Source organism: Magnolia sinica, chromosome 6 (genome assembly GCF_029962835.1).
Source record: "Magnolia sinica isolate HGM2019 chromosome 6, MsV1, whole genome shotgun sequence".
NCBI classification, from domain to species: domain Eukaryota; kingdom Viridiplantae; phylum Streptophyta; class Magnoliopsida; order Magnoliales; family Magnoliaceae; genus Magnolia; species Magnolia sinica.
The window spans coordinates 100,412,702-100,431,800 of NC_080578.1; the positions used below are offsets into that span (position 1 = coordinate 100,412,702).

Consider the following 19,099-nt stretch of genomic DNA (forward strand, 5'->3'; position numbering starts at 1 on the left):
GGATTTCACCTCCCCCATCTTTGAGTTATGATTTTTCAAGAGGTGGCCAATCGATTGGATGGTATGGATTTGATGTAAAGATTGCCCAAACCAAGGTACTGAACCTCTTGGAGGTAAACTCCCGTAATCACATCCAAAAGCTAATCACTAAATCAACGGAAGAGGAAAAAAAGCACATTAAGAATGACAGGGAGAAGAACAAACGCCATTCTCACTGACATCACATTTCTCACCAATGCTTGTTAATTTGTGTGGGCCCGCCTGAAAGTGTGTGTGTGTGTGTATATAATTTATTTTTTTTTAAATCAACAAAGTTCAAGTGATGTGCTCTATCAGGAGTTTCAAGGGAAGGTCCGAGGTTCGGAGATCCTTGCCGTTAATTGAAATACATAGCCATACTCATGTTCGCTATTAATTGAAATACATACAAAGCCATTCTCATATTAATTAGGAGATCCTCGCTGTTAATTGAAATACATACAAAGCCATTCTCATATTAATTAGGAAATCCTCGCAACCTGTTGTAGTTCTTCTTCTGCTTTTCTTTTGATTCCCCGTGTTTCTCCTCCTCCTCCTGCTGCTTCATCTACTTCTTGAAAGAGAGGTAGGAGTAGTGTTTTGGTGTTGGAATCATCCCACTCCAATGCATCCCACCTCTCTCTGCTTCCTTCTATCTCTCCTACCACAACAGATGTTGAGTGGCCCAAGGAAAGAGGGATCGTCTTCAGCCGATGACAACCCACTATATGGATCTTATTAAGGGAAGGGCAGGTGAGTACCAGCTTACAAATGCTTTTCAATTTCCCTAAACGATGCAAATACAACTCCTTCAACTTCGGGAGTAGAATGATATTGTTATTGTTGTTGTTATCACTTTCTTCAACCATAGCTTCTTCTCCTCCTTGTATTACCTCCTCCATCTCACTGCATTTTTGAATTTCAATGTGTTCGAGGCATTGGAGGTGCTGAAACAATGCAACTGACATGAGACTCTCCAATACATTGCATCCGTCGACGACCAGGCGTCCGAGGCATGCGAATGAGCCAGGCAGCAAGACTCCCTCACACAGACCCCTAAAACTTGGAAGCTCGTATAGATTCAGAGACTGTATTGAGGGTAAAGACGTTACGGTGCTGTTATCTCTTATCGGCAACAACCACTTCATGCTACACCACGAGATACTACATTTCTGTAACCGTTGCAAGGGAGAGAGGTAAGGTAAGCTTGACAGCTCGCATTGAGACATTTCCAACTTCACAATAGTACCAGGAAGCACTAAGGAATTACAACCAACAGCATTCAACCTATTTGTTGTAGAAGATGAAACACACAGCTCTTTGAGGTTAACTAAACATTCCATCCCATGCGGCAATTCTTTGATGTCTGTAGCACTGAGGTTCAAAAGCTTTACATGTTTGAGCTTTTCTAAGGACGGTACCTCCCTTAACATCCTACAATTTTCTAATAAGAGTACACGCAGGTTCTCCAAGTTTGAAACTGATGCTGGTAAATATTCAATCTTAGTGATAGAGAGGTCTAGAACTCTGAGGCTCTTCATGCGATTGAAGAACTCATGAGAAATATTGCCTGAGAGAAAGTTCATTTTCAACAACAATGTGGAGAGTTTTGGGCAGTTTGGTTCTCCCGAAAGCATTTCAATTTCATTTCCGATTAATGAGATTCTCTCAACATCTTCAGTAAATTCTTCTACACCAATTGATCCTCTTATTCCGGTCCCAACCTTGACCACAAACCGAGGGGTCTTCCTTGTAATGCCTATGGCCAAATCTCTGATTAAATCATGCATCAGTAAGCTATGATCAAAACTCACCAACAGACCTAAATCAATCAGTTCTTTCAATATTGTGTGGCCTTTGTCGAGTTCCTTTTCCCAGTCTCCCATATCATCTATCAATCCTTCTGCAACCCAATGTTCTATCAGGCCTTCATCATTGATTCCATAGCCCTCTTCAAACAAAGCACAATACAAGAAACAAGATCGACTCCTCTCAGATTTTATTCTATCGTAACTAAATTTCAAAATTCGAAAAACTTGATCACCCATGCCTTCCATCTCCATTGTTGAGCATTTTAACTCCTCTAATGCTTTCCTCCATTCTCTAACGTCATTCTTTTCTCTCATTGCATTTGCTACTGTGATGATTCCAAGAGGCAAACCACCACATTCTTCAGTGATAAGCTTTGCAATCGGTTCTACTTCCATAGAAAGCACCACATTAGCCCCGAGCCTTTCCTTAAACAATTTCCATGCTTCTTCTCTTGAAAGAACCTCTACTTCAATCTTTCTATCGCACTTCATGTCTCGACAAACATTTTTTGATCGAGTAGTCAATATTATTTTGCATGCATCGCCCTTGGGAATCCCTACCTTTTCTAATGGAAATGGTTTGCACACTTCATCAAAGATGATAATGAAATTATTCCCCCTCCACTTCAAAGCCTCCAACAATTTCACTGACCTTCTCATTTCATCCTCTTCATGGGAAAGATCCAATGCTATTGCTTGTCCAATACCATTCTGCAGTCTCTCAATATTAGAACCGTTAGGCGGTTTCACCCAAACGGCATGGCCAAATTTTCCGGAGCGCGTTATTCTATCGTGGATCTGGGTCATGATGGTCGTCTTGCCAACTCCCGCCATGCCATAGACACCAATAGTTTTGACCACGCGATCCATCAAGGACTCCCAAATCTCTTCCGAATTTCTTTCATCTCTCGTTCTACCCACGAGTTTCATCATAGGCATACTTCCACTTTCAGGTACTAGATCAGCAAGTAACCCTCCTGAAAATTGACCTTTCTCCTTTAACTTCACCACCTCTTCAATCTTATCTATGACAAGTTTTCCCAATGCTACACGCGAAAGCGAGAAATATCTCCTTACTTCTCTACAATCCTCTTCTACCTTTGTTGCTTCGCTCGTAATTTTTTCCACATTTTCCAGCCATAAACTCACCTCTTCTTTTAGCTTCCTTCCATGCACTACCTCCACCCGCTTCAATTCATTCTTTATGTCGCACTCCCGGCTACTCAACCCTCGCATTTCGGTTCTCAGAACAGTAAGGTTCTCTTCCAGCCTTCTAGAGCAGTTGTATTGAGCCCATGCATTCTTGGTAGCCTCCCAGAAGAATTCCATAGCCACTACTGCAATAGCAACTTAGAAAATTAAAATAAAAAATTATTGAGCCTGAAATATAAAAAGAGTTCAGGTGTGTTTGGTCGTACCAAATTTCATGAAAATCGCAACATATCAGACTGATCAAAGTTTAAAAACCCAAAAACTCAACTGGATATTTAAAAATTCCAACTTCTAATATTTACAATTATGCAGAATGTTTAAAGACTAGATCTCAGTCCAACCAGCAGATAACATCCAACATATGAAGTGAATGTGACATCCAACCCTTCCAATATGTTGGTCCCATCATGAGTATCATCTATTGAAACAATCATCACTGTAAAATAATTATGTGGGCCACATCATATAAAACAAAATTTACCCATTAATAAGTAGAAAAAATGAAGTGTGATGCACTCAGTGAATACAATTTTTTAAATAAATTTTTTAGATCTTCATGATAAGACCAACTTATTGGATGGGTTGGATGTCACACAAACATAAAAGGTTGGAAGTTATTGGTTAGGTGGACATAACTTCAAGTCATAGATTGTTCCTCTATTTTTTCTGCTCTTTTAGAGTCTGGCAATTTTTATTTGGGATTTTGACCATACTGACATAGTTGTATGGTCAAAATCTTGAAACAAATTCGACCTTCGAAATATTTCGAGGGTAGCCTTCCGAGAGGTCTTGAGAAGGTTTTTAGACCAAATTACCTTTGTCCTTGGTTCCGTAATTGTATGGTTTTTGAGTGAATAAGAAGTTAAGTCGTATTTAATGCTGAGAAAATGATGTGGACGGAAGCCTTTTTAAGAGTGGGCAAGACCCAACTCATGGAGGCCACATTGATGTATGTGTATAATCCACGCCGCCTATCCTTTTTGCCATGTCATTTTAGGGCTAGGGCCCAAATATCAGCCTGATCTAGAGCTCGTGTGGGCCACACAATAGAAAATAATGATGACAATGACACTCGCTGTTAAAACTTTTCAGGCTTACTGTGATGTTTGTTAGAAGTGGACACTGCCCAAGTCAGGACTTTTTGGGTCCACGGCAAGTTGACTGATAAGGTGGACGAAACGAATCACCCCTTTGTGGGCCTCAACTCCTATTATTTAAAAATAATCAAGTTATTAACTACATCAACCTGACAGCCACGAGCTTAGCATATTATATTAATGGCTGTGGTTATCATGTTATATGGGTATAGGTCGTGGTTGTAATGTGGTAAGGGTCGAGGTTGTTATGTTATATGAGTCGTGGTCGTCATGTTATATGGGTCATGGTTGTCATGTTATATGAGTCATGGTCGTCATGTTATATGGGTCATGGTTGTCATGTTATATGGGTCGTGATTTTCATGTAATATGGGTTGTGGTTTTCATATTATATGGGTCGTGGTTGTCATATTATATGGATCGTGGTTATCATGTCATATGAGTCGAGGTTGAGGAAGTCGTGATTGTAACGTAATAAGGGTTGATGTTGTCATGTTATAAGAGTCGTGGGTCCTATCATGATTTGTGTTGAATCCAATCTGTCCATTAGATTTAGAATTTAATTTAACGTCATGAGCCAAAAAATGAGTTACATTAAAAAAATTTATCACCCCGAAAAGGTTTTCAATGGTAAGTTTTCAATTTCACTGCTTTATATGGTGTGGTCCATATGAACCTTTGATATGCCTCATTTTTGGGCTCATTCCCTAAAATGAAATTTTAAAATGAATGGACGGCGTGGATAAAATATATATATCATAGTGGGCCCAATAAGATCATCCATCTCTACATAGGTCCGGTTACCCTACAAGTCATTTGGAGGGAAAAGCTTTTTCCATGTGGTTTATACCACCATAAGCTATGTTGGGCCCACCGTGATATTTGTGGAAAATCCATTCCATCCATTCATTTTGGAAGATAATTTTCAGACATTAGACAAAAAATTGGACAGATTTGAAACTCAAGTGGACCACACAACTAGAAATAGTTGAAAGGTATTGTCTACTATTTAAACTTTTTCAGGCTCCACTAATGTTTATATGCAATCTAAACTGTTCATAAAGTGGCCAAAATGGTCATAAAACTCCTTACCATGAGAATGAACTAAAAGAATAAAAATATTTGCTTGATCCAAAGCTTATGCAGCCCTATGAATATTTCAATGTTGGCATACAATCTCTATTGTTTTTTGTTGTGTGGCCCACTTGAGCTTTGGATCTACCTCATTTTTAGGCCCATGCCATAAAATGATTTGACAAAACATGTGAGCAATATGAATTTCTAACAAACACCATAGTGAGGCCCACAGTATTTACCAATCCAAATTCCTCCCCTACCTGTCACATGCTGGACTCAACACAAAAGGATGATAGGGGTGATTTCATCCCAACTTTAAAAAAATGTTGTCCCAGCGTTTTTTAAAAAAAGTTGTCACGAGGTTATATGAAACATTTGTTTAATCCTTTTAATATTCTGGGCATTTGGGAATACCGCGGGCCCTTAAAATCCATTTTTTTAATTTCTACGAAAAAAATGGATACACCCTTAAAATTGTGTACGGTTGAAAGAAATGTGCCTTCTGAGCTTTATGTAGAATAAGTTTCAGAACAGTGCAGATGTAAAGAACTGGGCCATTCATTGCAGAGGATGCAACTTAAGAGTACTAGGTATAAGATGTCAAAGTAGCACACCTGCCGAGCGAGCCATACATGCGTGTCTAATCAGAACTGTTCTTCCAACACACTTTTATTATGCAAGTTTTGATCTACTGTAGCTGCTGTAGGTACATGTCGTGCGAAGACGAGAACTGACGCACCTCGAGCTCCGAGTTGTACGAACGGTTCAAAGGAGATCAAAGTTACATGGCCCTACGGTGACGTATTTATTATATCTACACCGTTCATCTATTTTTGGAGATTATTTTAGAGCATTATCGAAAAAATGAATCATATCCAAAGATCATCTGGACCACACCACAAATAGCAGTGGAGATAATGATTTTCACCGTTAAACAATTGGTAGGGCCCGCCATAACGTTTATTTTCCATCCAATCTGTTCATAAGGTCACAAAGACCTGAATGAAGATGAAAAACAAATTTAATACTGATCCAAAACTTTTGTGACCCCAAAAAGGGTTCCAATGGTAGATGTTCAATCCCCCATTGCTTTTTGTAGTGTGGTCCACTTGATAGTTAGATCTATCTTATTTTTTTGTCTCAAGCCTTAAGACGAGCTCACCAAAGGGATGAACGGTTTGGATATAACACATACCTCATGATCAGACCCACAGAACTTGCTTACGTCAAGACAGCTAAGCTGGTGTGAGGTACACCAGCCAATCCGCTTCGCTGTTTTTGGTCTACGTGGAAGTGGATTGCGTACTGAGTAAACCCTGTGGGGCTTACTGTCATTCGTGCATTTCATCCTTTCCGTCCATCCATTTTAACAGATAATTTTAGGGGTTCATCCCAAAAATGAAGGATATGAAAAACTCAAAAGGAACACACCACATGAAACAGTGTGACTTGAACATTTACCGTTGAAAAGTTCTTGAAGGCCACGGATGTTTTAAATCAAGCTTGTATTTGTTTTTTTCTCTTCATCCATGTCTGTATGATCTTATGAACTGGTTGGATGACAAATAAACACCACTGTCAGAGCCTTAGGAATGTTTCAATGGTGGAAATCAATACTTCCACTGTTTCCTATGGTATGGTCTACTTGAGCTTTTGATATATTTAAATTTTGGTCTCAACCCCTAAAATGATCTAGAAAAACGGATGGACGACGTGGATAAACTAAATGCATTCACGATGGGCCCAACAAAATTTACTCAGTACGATAAGAGCACAATGAGAAACTCGGTACGCAATCCGATTCCGGTCTATGGTATGTTCATGCTATACCCTGCCTGATAAATGACACAGATCTTCCATAGGTGAGCTCAACACACCTCATACGCTGTACAAACGACATACAACTCACCAATAAACACCGCAAGAATTCTTCACGATAAGCTACAATGGTTACTACACCCAGATCCATAGCTCAACTGGTAGACTGAGTGGAGATACCTCGTTTCAACACTTGGTCTTGGTATTGATCCCTAGTGGGGGTGGCTAACATGGAGTCTGTGTACTGACACGTTGTGTACTAACAAGCTAACCAAAAAAAATTAAAAAAATTAAAAAATTAAAATTAAAAAAAAAGAAGCTACAATGATTACTTGAAGGAGATATTTGGGCCATCTATTATATGTTTTGGATCACTCAACATATATATGGCCCCCCCTGGCAGATGATCACAAAAATTAAGCTCAAGAGCCATGGGTTTGATCCAGTCTACTCAAGCTTTTAGTTGATGTCTTGGAGCACACAGATCGGTGAAGAAAAAGAAGATGCATTTTGTGAGATATATTAGGTGCAACATACACAATGTTGTTGGTGTCTTGAATCTATGAGCAATAGGGTCTGTTGATGCTATCAATAGACCACTCAATGCCATCCATCAGAGGTCGATGCCATTGACAGGTCCTTGATCCCATTGAGAAAATTCAGAAAATTTCATGTTGATTGCTGGAATGTTTTAGTATTGCTACTCGATGTCATTGAAGTTCAATGCCATCCACGAATCCTCGATGAGTGGTTGATGCCATCAAAGTTCCATTTAAGATGCGAGCAGAATTGCGTAAGTGTAGAATTTATTTCCTATTTCGGTTATGATAGTATATATGTATTGGGTGTAATCGGGATTAGGGTATAGAGAGGGCTTTCTAATTTGTTCCTAGGGATTTCAAGGGCATAACTAGGGCTTGTGAAGTAGATTCGAGGTTTGTTCGAATCAGTAAAACTCTCTCTCTTGTAATTTCTGTTTTCATAGTGCATTACTCATCACTTTGTTCCATGGTTTTTCTTGTAAAGGTTTTTCCATTTAAAATTCGGATTCTTGTTTGGATTTGGTTGTGTTGTTACGTGTACTTTACTTGATTCGTCCTTGGGTGTTTCTGTAGTTACCCAACACAGAATTGGACCATCATTTTGGATAATTTAGATACATTTCATGTTTACACCATTTGTCTAGATGTCAATGATTTTTCAATATTAAGTTGTCTTTTTTCTATATTTGGGCCCAATGGTTTCGAAACCAAAGATGTCCTTCTAATAGAGACAGTCATGAGTAGTTGCTCTCTAAGTTTTGGTGTAACAAAAGTAACTAAAGGAGCCTTTGCTTGCAATGAGAGAAAGGAAAGGAAGGGAAAACTTTAGAAATTCTGAGGCATGAGATTGAAACTCTTTTCTTGAAGAAAGACTTTTGTTTTGGGTGAAAATGGACTAACCAAGTTAACCAACATGAGAGAGAACACAAAGCATGGAAGAAGAGATTAGCTCAACCTCTACTGTCGAGTCCCACGACCAGCCCGAGGACCGACCACAAGGTGTAACGTCGGGCCCAACTAACACTCCACTTTCGTGACCAACGAACGACTATGAGTACCGACTTGACATCGAAGGTGGATGCTGACCACAATCAATGATTCTACCTAGTACGCAGGGCCTCGATAAGCTTGACCTTGAGGTCAGCCTTGGTCATCCGAAACCAACCACGGACCTCGACCACCTCGCCTTTGAGGTCAGACTCAGCCGTCAACCTTGAGCACTCGGAGGCCAATCACTTGGAGATGTTAAGATAAGATCTCCCCAGGATCTTCGTCAAGAATCACGCCGAGGATAACACCTTGGATCCCAAGGACAGTTCCTAGGATGATACACGACTATACGGAAGATTCATTGCCATATATGTAGCTGGCACCACTAGACTATAAATAAGGACCTCACCTATGGTGAAAGGTACACACAAAAACCTTAATTCAACTAGACCCAGAGTGTCTGTTTTAATTTTGGCATCAGAGGGTCCCCTGCAACGGTGAGGCTCCCATTGTGATTTGTTTTGCAGGTATACAACAGCCTATCAAGAGACTACCAAATTTCCGCATCAACAACTTCTAAATATCATTTAAAAAAGAGCTAACTAATCTAGGATGTTAGGTTTCAAGATCCTAAGTACTACTAACAAACTAAGCAACAAATAACAAAGTAAACCATATTACAAAAATGCCATTGGGACCATCAGTACAGTTGAAATGTAGATGTGGGATGGTTTATGATAAAAGATTTTTCATTGAGCGCCTCCACGGATCAATGACTTAGATTGGTCAAATTTGTTTTGGTTATTGGATTATTTGGATTTGGATATACAGATGGGCCATGTTAGTTGTGATCGGTTTAAATACATGAAGGGTGGTAGTGCTTCCCTGTCACCATGTCTACAGGTATTTCAGTGGACATAGTCTAACATTATGCAGAGACCTAGAAGTAAAAAATAGTTGCAATGGATTGAACAATTCTCACATTCATCGCTTATAAATATAGTACTGGTTCCCTCGCATAACAAAAAAAAGGGTGGAAAGTGTGAAAGATACAAAAACAAATAATTAAGTGTTTTCAAATATGGCAGACTATTCAGGTATGATTTCATCTTGGGCATATCTTATTAATATTACAGAACTATTTTAGATCTTCATGATGTGATGCATACAATAATCATCGAGCATTCCATAAAAAAAAATACTAAAATCACGGTTGATCTGATTGATTGTTCAAGGGTCACTGACATCATCAGATGATCTGCTGGTGGACCATCACACCATCGTCATCATGGGTATAAGGACACCCACTTTTCAGATTGTGCCGACTTTGTGTTTTTAGATATCTAGATCAACAAATCATTCGTGAACCTGGATTACCAAACCATTGTCTCCCCTTGTATATGCCAAGGCATCAGCATACTAGGCACTTAGATCTGGATTTCTACAAACAATCTATACGCATTTGTTCGTGGTTTTCTTACTAGCTACATGCACGTACGTGGGTAAATTCTCACAGTCCAAATCGGCCCCTATTAAAGAATAGGGAGCCATATTTATTTATTTTTTCCCTTTATTATGACCGTCCAAATTAGTTACCTAAGCTTTCCATAAAAGCCAAATGGACATTTATGATGCTACATGATTTTCATTTTGCCAGGGAGTCATCGTATAACGTTCTTCTGGAAGTTTAATATACAATGGTTCCTTCTTGTCAGTGCCTATGGTGGTGGGTCGGGCCTCTGTTTGTAGTCCTTGGGCCTCCGTTTGTGGGCTACGGTTCAGACCTCGAACACCTGACATGGTAGAATGGCATTCATGCTTACGGAAATAATGACCCTCAATCATCACCGCCCAGTAGTTGCAAATTGTAATGGGCCCAAAAGCGGCCATGCATTTTTCAGAGGCCACTCGTAGAAAATCTAGTGAGATGCGCTTGCATCGAGGGACCCAAGCACACTGACTAGAAATCTTTTGCCAGCGGGTACGGGCCCCACGATGGTGACATATATACTTGGCACATCTCATCCAGACCATTGGTGATGGTGATGTGTGCATCTCTAATACGAAAAAAAAATAAAAAAATAGCAGGCTGTCCCTTGGCGGGTCCCACAATAAATGGCCCCGGAGTGTTGTATTTGACGTCTTAAATTGAGTCAGATATAGGGTCTGCCAATGCTATCGACAGTTTGTTCGATGTCACCTTCAATGGAATCAAACAGTTCTTGATCCTATCGATATTTTTTGGATTTTCTTCAGTTGGTCGCTGGATAACTGGACACTTTTTCGATGCCATCGAGAATTTCTAGAAAATCATGTTTTGTCTCTAGACAGTTGAGGTGTTAGTTCGGGTTTCGATGACATCGACAGACCTTTGATGGATTGACAGATTCTGCACAAATTTTTCGCAAAACTGCGAATTTGCGGGATTTGTTTCTGATTTCGTTTGGGATTCTTTATAAGGATATATATATATATATATATATATATATATATATATATATATATATATATATATGTGTGTGTGTGTGTGTGTGTGTGTGTGTGTGTGTGTGTGTGTGTAAACGGGATAGAAGGTGTTCTAATGTGTTCTAAATTGTTCTAGGGTTTCAAAGGGTATAGCAAGGATGAGATTCGATGTTGTTTGAATCGGTAAGCTCTTTCTCTTTGTAATTTCTGCTTTCATAAAGATCATCTGTCGCTTCGCGCCGTGGTTTTTTCCCAAAAGGGTGTTTCCACGTTAAATTACCGTGTTCTCTTTGTGTTTGCTTGGTGCTATTGGATTACTATCTTAGATGCACTTCTGTGTGCTTCCGCGGTTCCCCCAGGGTGCATAGAATGGTGACTAATTGGACAATTCCGGTGAAGGTGGATGATTACATGATTTTAAAGGCAATAGATGAACTTAAAAAATAATAATAATAAATAAATAAAGAAAATGAAGGTCAACAATTAAAAGAATGGTGGTCATTATTTCACATTTCTCCTTTTCATGTTGTTGACACATTGCCTGGTCCGTCCACGTTGTCACATAAAAAGCCACCGCATGTTGGCACGCTTTCATATGCATACATAAAAAAAGAAATTAAAAAAAAAGAAAAGAAAAGAAAAGAAACAAAGAGGGACATTATTCACAGGGCATGTGACTAATGTACGCGTGATAGATGCGACTGTCCTAAGCCTGAAAATTGTCAGGGCCCTCCTATATATCATATACCCCAAACAAAACAAAAGACCGAAAACCAAGAGAAAGCCTTTATCCCTTGTAACCAATATTAGTCAAACCACTGTGTCGAGGAAGATGGTCCCTTGAATGGCCTTTGGAAGCTCCACCAAATCACAAAAGAATCTGACCATCTGAGAGTCATTGCCTAACCTCCTAACCTGGCCAATATGTCTACAACCCCATTAGCCTCCTGCGTATGCCTCACTCTAATATTGGCTTTTAGGTTGAGACTCTGTACTCGAGCACTCCAGTACCACATCTTCCACGTATTATTAAAGTCACCAATTTGGGATCACTCTCCACACTGATGTTGGGAAAGCCAGAACCCACAAAAAAAGAAAAAAAAAGCCCTTCAGCCAAGGCTCGAACCTCACCTTGGATGTTAGTTCCTAGGCCATATCCACCTGAAAACACCAAAATGAAGTTTCCTAGGGTGTCTCTAACGACCTCACCACCACCAGACCAACCTGTGTTACTGAGCGCAGAGCCATCGATGTTAACCTTACCACTGATAGATGGATGTTTTGGGGTGGGTGGGGGATAAACAATTGATATTCAACTGCCGAAAGGGCATCTGGCGGGACAATTGCATATTCCTGGGCAGTGGGGGAGACGGGGAGATAAATCACGACTAAGTTTGAATACAAGAGATTACCCTTCCATGGTCCACTTGGATTCCCTCATACCGGCTGCCATTTCTTTTCTTCCAAATTTCCCAAATTAAAGAGCAGGCATGGAGCATTCCAAGCATGACAGGTAAGCAATCGGCCAAGGAGGCCGCTGCCCAACATTGGCTAGCTCTTCATACGGCTGGTTTTTTCTCCAAGAAAGAAATGTTACAAATAGAAGAGAAGAAAGACCACACCTTGGTAGCAAGCTTGCCTTTGGAGAAGAGGCCAGTGATTCATAATGAGGATCATGTTCCTGCCATAGCGGTAACATTCGCACTTTAACACCAATAGAATTCCCCTAGCTTGAATCCTAACATCGGAGCGCACTCTTCAAAGTCTTTCAGGAAAATAGAGAAATTTTGGGCGGTAATTTAGCATGTCATACCTATCTTGCCTAAGCTTTCCATGTCCCTTGCTCTCTTCACACTTCCCACGTTGATCCTATTGGAGTAATAAAGCCCCTTGATATACATTAATTGATACACCACTCTGACTGTTTAAGATTTTAGAGTAAATGGTTATTTGACATGGTATCAGACACTGAAATCACCCGAAGAATTCAATGACCAAACAATCTTGTCGTCACTTGTAGAAGTACAAAAACCCTCCTCTATCAAGAAGTCTCAAATGTGCTGCGGAAGATACGAAAGAATCAACAAAAGAATTTTGGGTCCTTCAGGCCTGAACATGTCTTTAATCGATAAACGAACAAGTCTTCCGATAGATCCTGTTGGCACCAGTCACTGAGGGGCCCAAGGCCAGTCCAGTCAACTGACCAAAAATTTAATCACCCCATCCCACCAGCCTTTATGTGCGAGTTTCAATAGTCGAGAGTAAATGGCTGATAGATTTGAAGAAAGGGGGAAGGGGAGCCTCGATGCACCAGTTGTCCTGTTAGAATCATGCTAATCATACTTAAGAGTGCATGAAATTTTCCCATAAGCTTTTGCGATTTTTGAATTTGAAGGACCAAAGAAACTTCATCCTTAAACTCTTCATTACATCCCTATGGTGCTTATTGCCTAATCTGCCTTTGCTTTTTGGCCTCACAATATGAATCCAGTTGACCTAGTGAAGCTTCCTCTTCCCCTCTTCCCAGCCCCAAAAGAAGTCCGAGAAGAAGCTCTCCAAGGCTTTTAGGACTTGAGCTGGAATATCCACCACAGCCAGGGTGTGAATAATAAAGCTAGCCAGAACATGGTTGAGCAGGACCAACTTTCCTGCCTGAGCCAAAAGTCGGCCGGCCCATCTGCCTTGTTCCGAATTTTATTGATCAGGGGCTGAAAAAGAGCAACTCGAGGTCGGCCTTTAAAAATCAAGACCTAAGATGCTGCAGTGGGGCCGCATCTCTAGAGATGCCCAGAATCCTCTAAATTTCTCTAACTCACTCCACAAGCATCTTTTACAAAGTATAGAAGGGACTCTTCAAATGGTTAAACTTCTGGCTAGACAAACAATGAAAGGAATCCATTGACCTGCCTGAGGGAAGCATCGCTACCATTGATTAAAAGAATCGTGTCATCCGTGTAGAGAAGATGGGATACCAATTTGCATTCGCGGTGCAACTTGTACGGTTGAAAGAAATGACATATCTAAAGACCTGCCAATGTGAGATTCTTCGTTATCTAACCTATGGACCAACTTGAAAAGGGAAACTTTATTAAGGGCGTCCAATACACTCTCTAAGAGGCAGCAAGAAATTAGGAGCAAATTAACAGAAAGTCATCCCGTAAATAGAGGTAAATCACATGCGATGATATTATACATCAAGGATTCAAAATCTTATTAGGATACGGCCACTGCGTAATAAAAGATTCATGCAGAAATCATGAGGCTTATGTACAACCACTACCTTCCAGAAGCCTATAAAAGAAGCATTGGAAGAAGAGCTCATGATTCTCTCCATAAACAATCAATTTCTATAGTGTAATGTTGTTTATTCCTTTATTAGTTTTAGCTTCTTAACTTTATACACTCCACTTCCGTCTAGCCACGCTGCAGTAAGTAGTTTATCTTAGTCTCACTATTGTCCAACACATCATTGCAGCACGCCCTTAGGAGTAGGTTAATATCCATGACCTAGTCATCGAATCCCCAATTATCAGGTTCCTACTTGATACATTGTTGTCACATCCTGCTGACTTCACGCCACGATTGTCTCACGACCGTTTGGTAATTTTCACGGTTGTTCTAATAGCATGAGCTACTGTAGGTATTTATTTCTCTCTACTTACTTTATTTCCAATTCATTGATTATACGGCTTCTAAATTCCAATTAATAAAATCGATTATCCCAACCTTATTTTTACTTTTGCACAATCCTTATTGCTTTATTGAGATACCTAGTAGACTGTTACCATTAAAAGAAAAGTCATTCCTTCAAAAGCAAAAAAGATCCCAGGACTAACCATTCCCCTTTAAAATTGCATGATCATTGCAACAATTGGTGGCCAAACAGTTGCGCCGACCTTCATAGATCCGGTCCATTTCCAGCTAATTTGGTACCTGGGGTCACAAGCATTCAATTGATTCAAGTCGAGTATGACTCAAGAGTGCATGACACTAATCTAATTGCACACGTTTAACCAAATTCGGGCCGTTCATAACATGTGTGGACAGGCATCCAGATTGAATAAACAACACTATTTTCTTACATGCCCAATGGGACATGGTGTGCTATTGTGCTATACCAGAGTTTCTCAATAAGACAATATGGCTACTAGAATGAAATCAAAGGTTAGCAATTCCCTAAGGCTATGGAAGAGCCACAAGACAAGGGACAACAACAGAACTCGTTGATTTGAATGCATGATCCTCTTTCCAACTAAATTCTACGCTGGACAAAGTTACATCGAACATTCGTGAGATGTGGGGAGACTAGCGATAGATGACAACCAACAATGGGGCCAATGCAAAGAGCCTGGCTAGGATGTTAAAAGGCCTCTTTGAAAGGTTTTTGTTAATGGTGAATCTTCAACTTGCCAATAACTCCCCAAAGGAATTATTGGTAGAACGACCAGCTGAACCCCAGCTAGCTCGTAGGTGAAAGGGAGAAAATTTTCTTTCAATAAGAGTGACATATTACTCCGTGAGGCAATCTCGGAATGCCCTTGGTGCTCCCTTCTGCTCCAACTCTACTCCACCATGTCGATGAGTGGCCCTTGAGGTGGAGAGAAACCAGCTTCATTCACCAATTCTCAGTGCTTCATTAAAATCAAACACCCTCTCAATGGGGAAATTGGATTAGGTACTGAGTAACTCTCTACGCTTTTATTATACTTATCATACTAAGTAAACTCTATTGGGCCCACCGTGAATGTATGTGGTATATCCACGACGTCCATCTATTTTTCCAATTCATTTTAGGGGTTGAGCCCAAAATTGAAGCATATCCGAAGCTTGTGGACCACACCATATGAAACATTGGGAGTAATGATTTCCACTATTGAAACCTTCATAAGGCCCACAGTGATGGTTATTTGTCATTCAACATGTTCATGAAATCACGAACATTGACGAAGGGAAAACACAAATATTAGATCCACAGTGGAGGTTTAATTCACACTATTTCTATGGTGTTGTCCACTTGAGCTTTGGATATGCTTCATTTTTTGGCTCAAGCTCTAAATTTATCTAGTAAAATGGATGGAGTGGATAAAATACATAAATCACAGTCGGCCCCACAGAGTTAGTAGGCTTTGCATACTAAGTTACTCGATGCGTAGTCTGCTCCCTCAATGAGAGTCCCTCGTGAAACTCCAAGATCACGATCTTGATGCCCCAATCAAACCTTTGGTCACTATGATGCTGCTCTCAACCAGTCTTCTCTCATGTGCACCTCACTAATGGCCAACAAGACCGAGAGGAAGAATGCTACTCGCTGGATGACCCAGATCCATCATTATTAAGGAAGTAAGAGGAGTCTTTACATGTGATGAGAAAAGGAAGGAAAGGAGGGAAAATTGAAAAATCTTAAGGAATTGGATCATAAATTGGCATTTAAAAAAAAAAAGAAAAAAAAAAAAAAAAAAAAAAAAAGAGGAAACCCTCTTTCTCTCAAATCATTCTCAATTTCATTACATGATTTTTTTTTTTTTTTTAAATTTTTAAAAAAAAACAAGAAGAAAAAAGTGACTATTGTTCAGAGGCAAACAGAGTTTTATGATAATTCCATGTTGGGTCTCACGAAAGCACACATAGAGGAATCAAACGGGATAATCACAATCGCATAAACACATCCAACCAGAGAACAATCTGAATTTACTTAGAAAAACCCTTGTGGGAAAAAACCATGGCATAAAGCGATAATGCACTATGAAAAATGAAGTTACAAGAGATAGAATCTTACCAAATAAAACCCTAACAAGAAAAGCCATAGACTTTCTCTTCAAAACCCTCTCAAACCCTTAAGCACATTTAGAGAACCCTAATCCTTTCCCTAATCCCGATTATACCCGAGCTACATACTATCGCAACCGGAATAGCGAACAAATCATGCACTTACGTAGTGCTGCGCGCACCTTCGATGGCATCCACAGCCATCGATGCCCAGTTGATGACATCGAAGAACCTTTGATGCCATTGAATAGCAACCTCCAAAACCATCCAACAATCAACAAGGAGTTTTTTGAATTTTCTCGATGGGATCGAGCATCAGTCGATGGCATCGACAATTGCTTGATGGAATTGAGTGGTTTATTAATAACATTGACAAACTTTATCATAGATAGATTTAAGCCATTAAACAATAATCTCCACCATGTATTCAATCTTCACACTACATTGCTCCTTTACCATACTCGGATCCTCCATCTCTACTTCATCTCCATCGTAACTCCACAATCATTACTTCCATAGTACACTCCATCTTCACTCTCTCTTTTCTAGACACAGAGAAGTTACACAGAACTTGAACTTCTCTATAGGAACCACCTTCGTAAGCATATCGGCCAGATTTATGCTAGTATAGATCTTTTCAAGAGTCATGCATCATTCCTCAAGCACCCGTCGGATAAAATGATGACAAACATCAATATGTTTAGTATGTGAGTGATTGTTGGAGTGAGTTGTCAAATCAATCAATGAGTTGTCGTCAAATCAATCAATGAGTTGTCAGTTAAGAGAAAATCAGAAAGATTATATGTGTGATTGTACAACTCATTGATTGATTGTACAATATCTATGTATAGCCAAGAATAGGGTTGTTAATCTCCCTATATATTTGTACAATATCTCTATAAAGAAAGTATGAAAGAAATACGATAATAGAAATTCTGACATGGTATTAGAGCAAGTCGATTTCTGGCTCTTGGTTTACGTCTAACTCTTGTTCATAGCCTTCTTCCGTCGCCACCTTCACATATGGGAGATACCGAAACCCTGATGAAGTCCTATGACTCCTCCATCCACCATAATACGCTCCTCTCTGAAATATTCACCACAAAAATAGCCGAAGCTCTGTCCAAAGCTCAGGCCCCGACCGTACTTTTTGAACTTGCGGCTGTCCCGATCGACATCAAGTTGGATGGTTCCAATTATGCTTTATAGTCCCAAGTTGTCGAGATGTACATCTCCGGCAAAGACAAGTTAGGCTATATCAATGGCGAGTTACCTCAGCCATCTCCGGCCGATCTGTCCTTCCGCAAATGGCGTACTGACAACGCCATTGTCAAAGGATGGTTGATTAACTCCATGGATCCGGCGTTAATCGGCAATTTCATTCGATTTCCCACGGCCAAAATGGTTTGGGATTCAATTTCTACCACCTATTTTGATGGTAGCGATACCTCTCAAGTCTATGATCTCCGGCGGTGCGTCTCACGTCTTCGCAAAGCGAGTGGCTCCCTGGAAAAATACTACACCAATTTGCAAGGCCTCTGGCGTGAGATTGATTTTCGACATCCCAATCCGGTGGAGTGCCCTACCGATATTGAACGTTATAATAATCTTCTCCAAGAAGATTGGGTCTATGTATTCTTGGATGATCTTGATGACAGGTTGGACAATATTCGCAGCAACGTGTTGCAGATGCACCCGTTTCCTACCGTGGAGCAAGCGTATGCTCATGTCCGCAGGGAGGCTCTTCGCCAAGTGGTGATGAAAGCTGGCGACCACGAACCACCTCCAGGGGCGGTGCTTGCTTCGAAAGGCCTAAAGCTTGGACTGTCTGGATCGACTTCTCAGCATACTGGGAAATCTTCCTTTAAAGCCCGTACCTCATCCGATGGTCTCAAATGCTCTCATTGTGGCAATATGAAGCATACATGTGAAAACTGCTTCCAGTTGCATGGGTACCCTGACTGGTGGCACGAGCTTCAAGCCAGAAAAAAACGAGACAGTCCGGCTGAAGGCACGGGAAAGGCTGTTGTGGCAGCAGCCGAATCTTATCTCTCTCTCATCCCACCCACTACCTTACCTAAATCGGACTTCTCTCTTTTGGATCTAGGTAACATCTGTCATGCCTTGCTTAGTCGTCGTCATGATGTGGACAATAGTGATTGGCTCCTCGACTCTGGGGCCACGGATTATATGAAGTTTGATCCCACAGATTTCTCCCATCACTCACCTCCAACGCGCACCAGCATTGCGAATGCTAATGGAGTGACCTCACCTGTCATAGGAGCCGGATCTGTAACCCTAT

General features: G+C 40.4%; 1 protein-coding gene across 1 annotated transcript in view; it reads right to left on the minus strand.

Annotated features, from left to right (window-relative positions):
* Window positions 1-391: 391 nt before the first annotated feature.
* Window positions 392-19,099, minus strand: part of LOC131249268 (disease resistance protein SUMM2-like) — an 89,890-nt gene continuing 71,182 nt past the window's right edge. Inside the window, exon 3 of the mRNA XM_058249920.1 lies at window positions 392-3,166. Coding sequence (XP_058105903.1) covers window positions 501-3,166 — 2,666 coding nt within the window. The 3' untranslated portion in view covers window positions 392-500. The remainder of the gene's footprint in view (window positions 3,167-19,099) is intronic.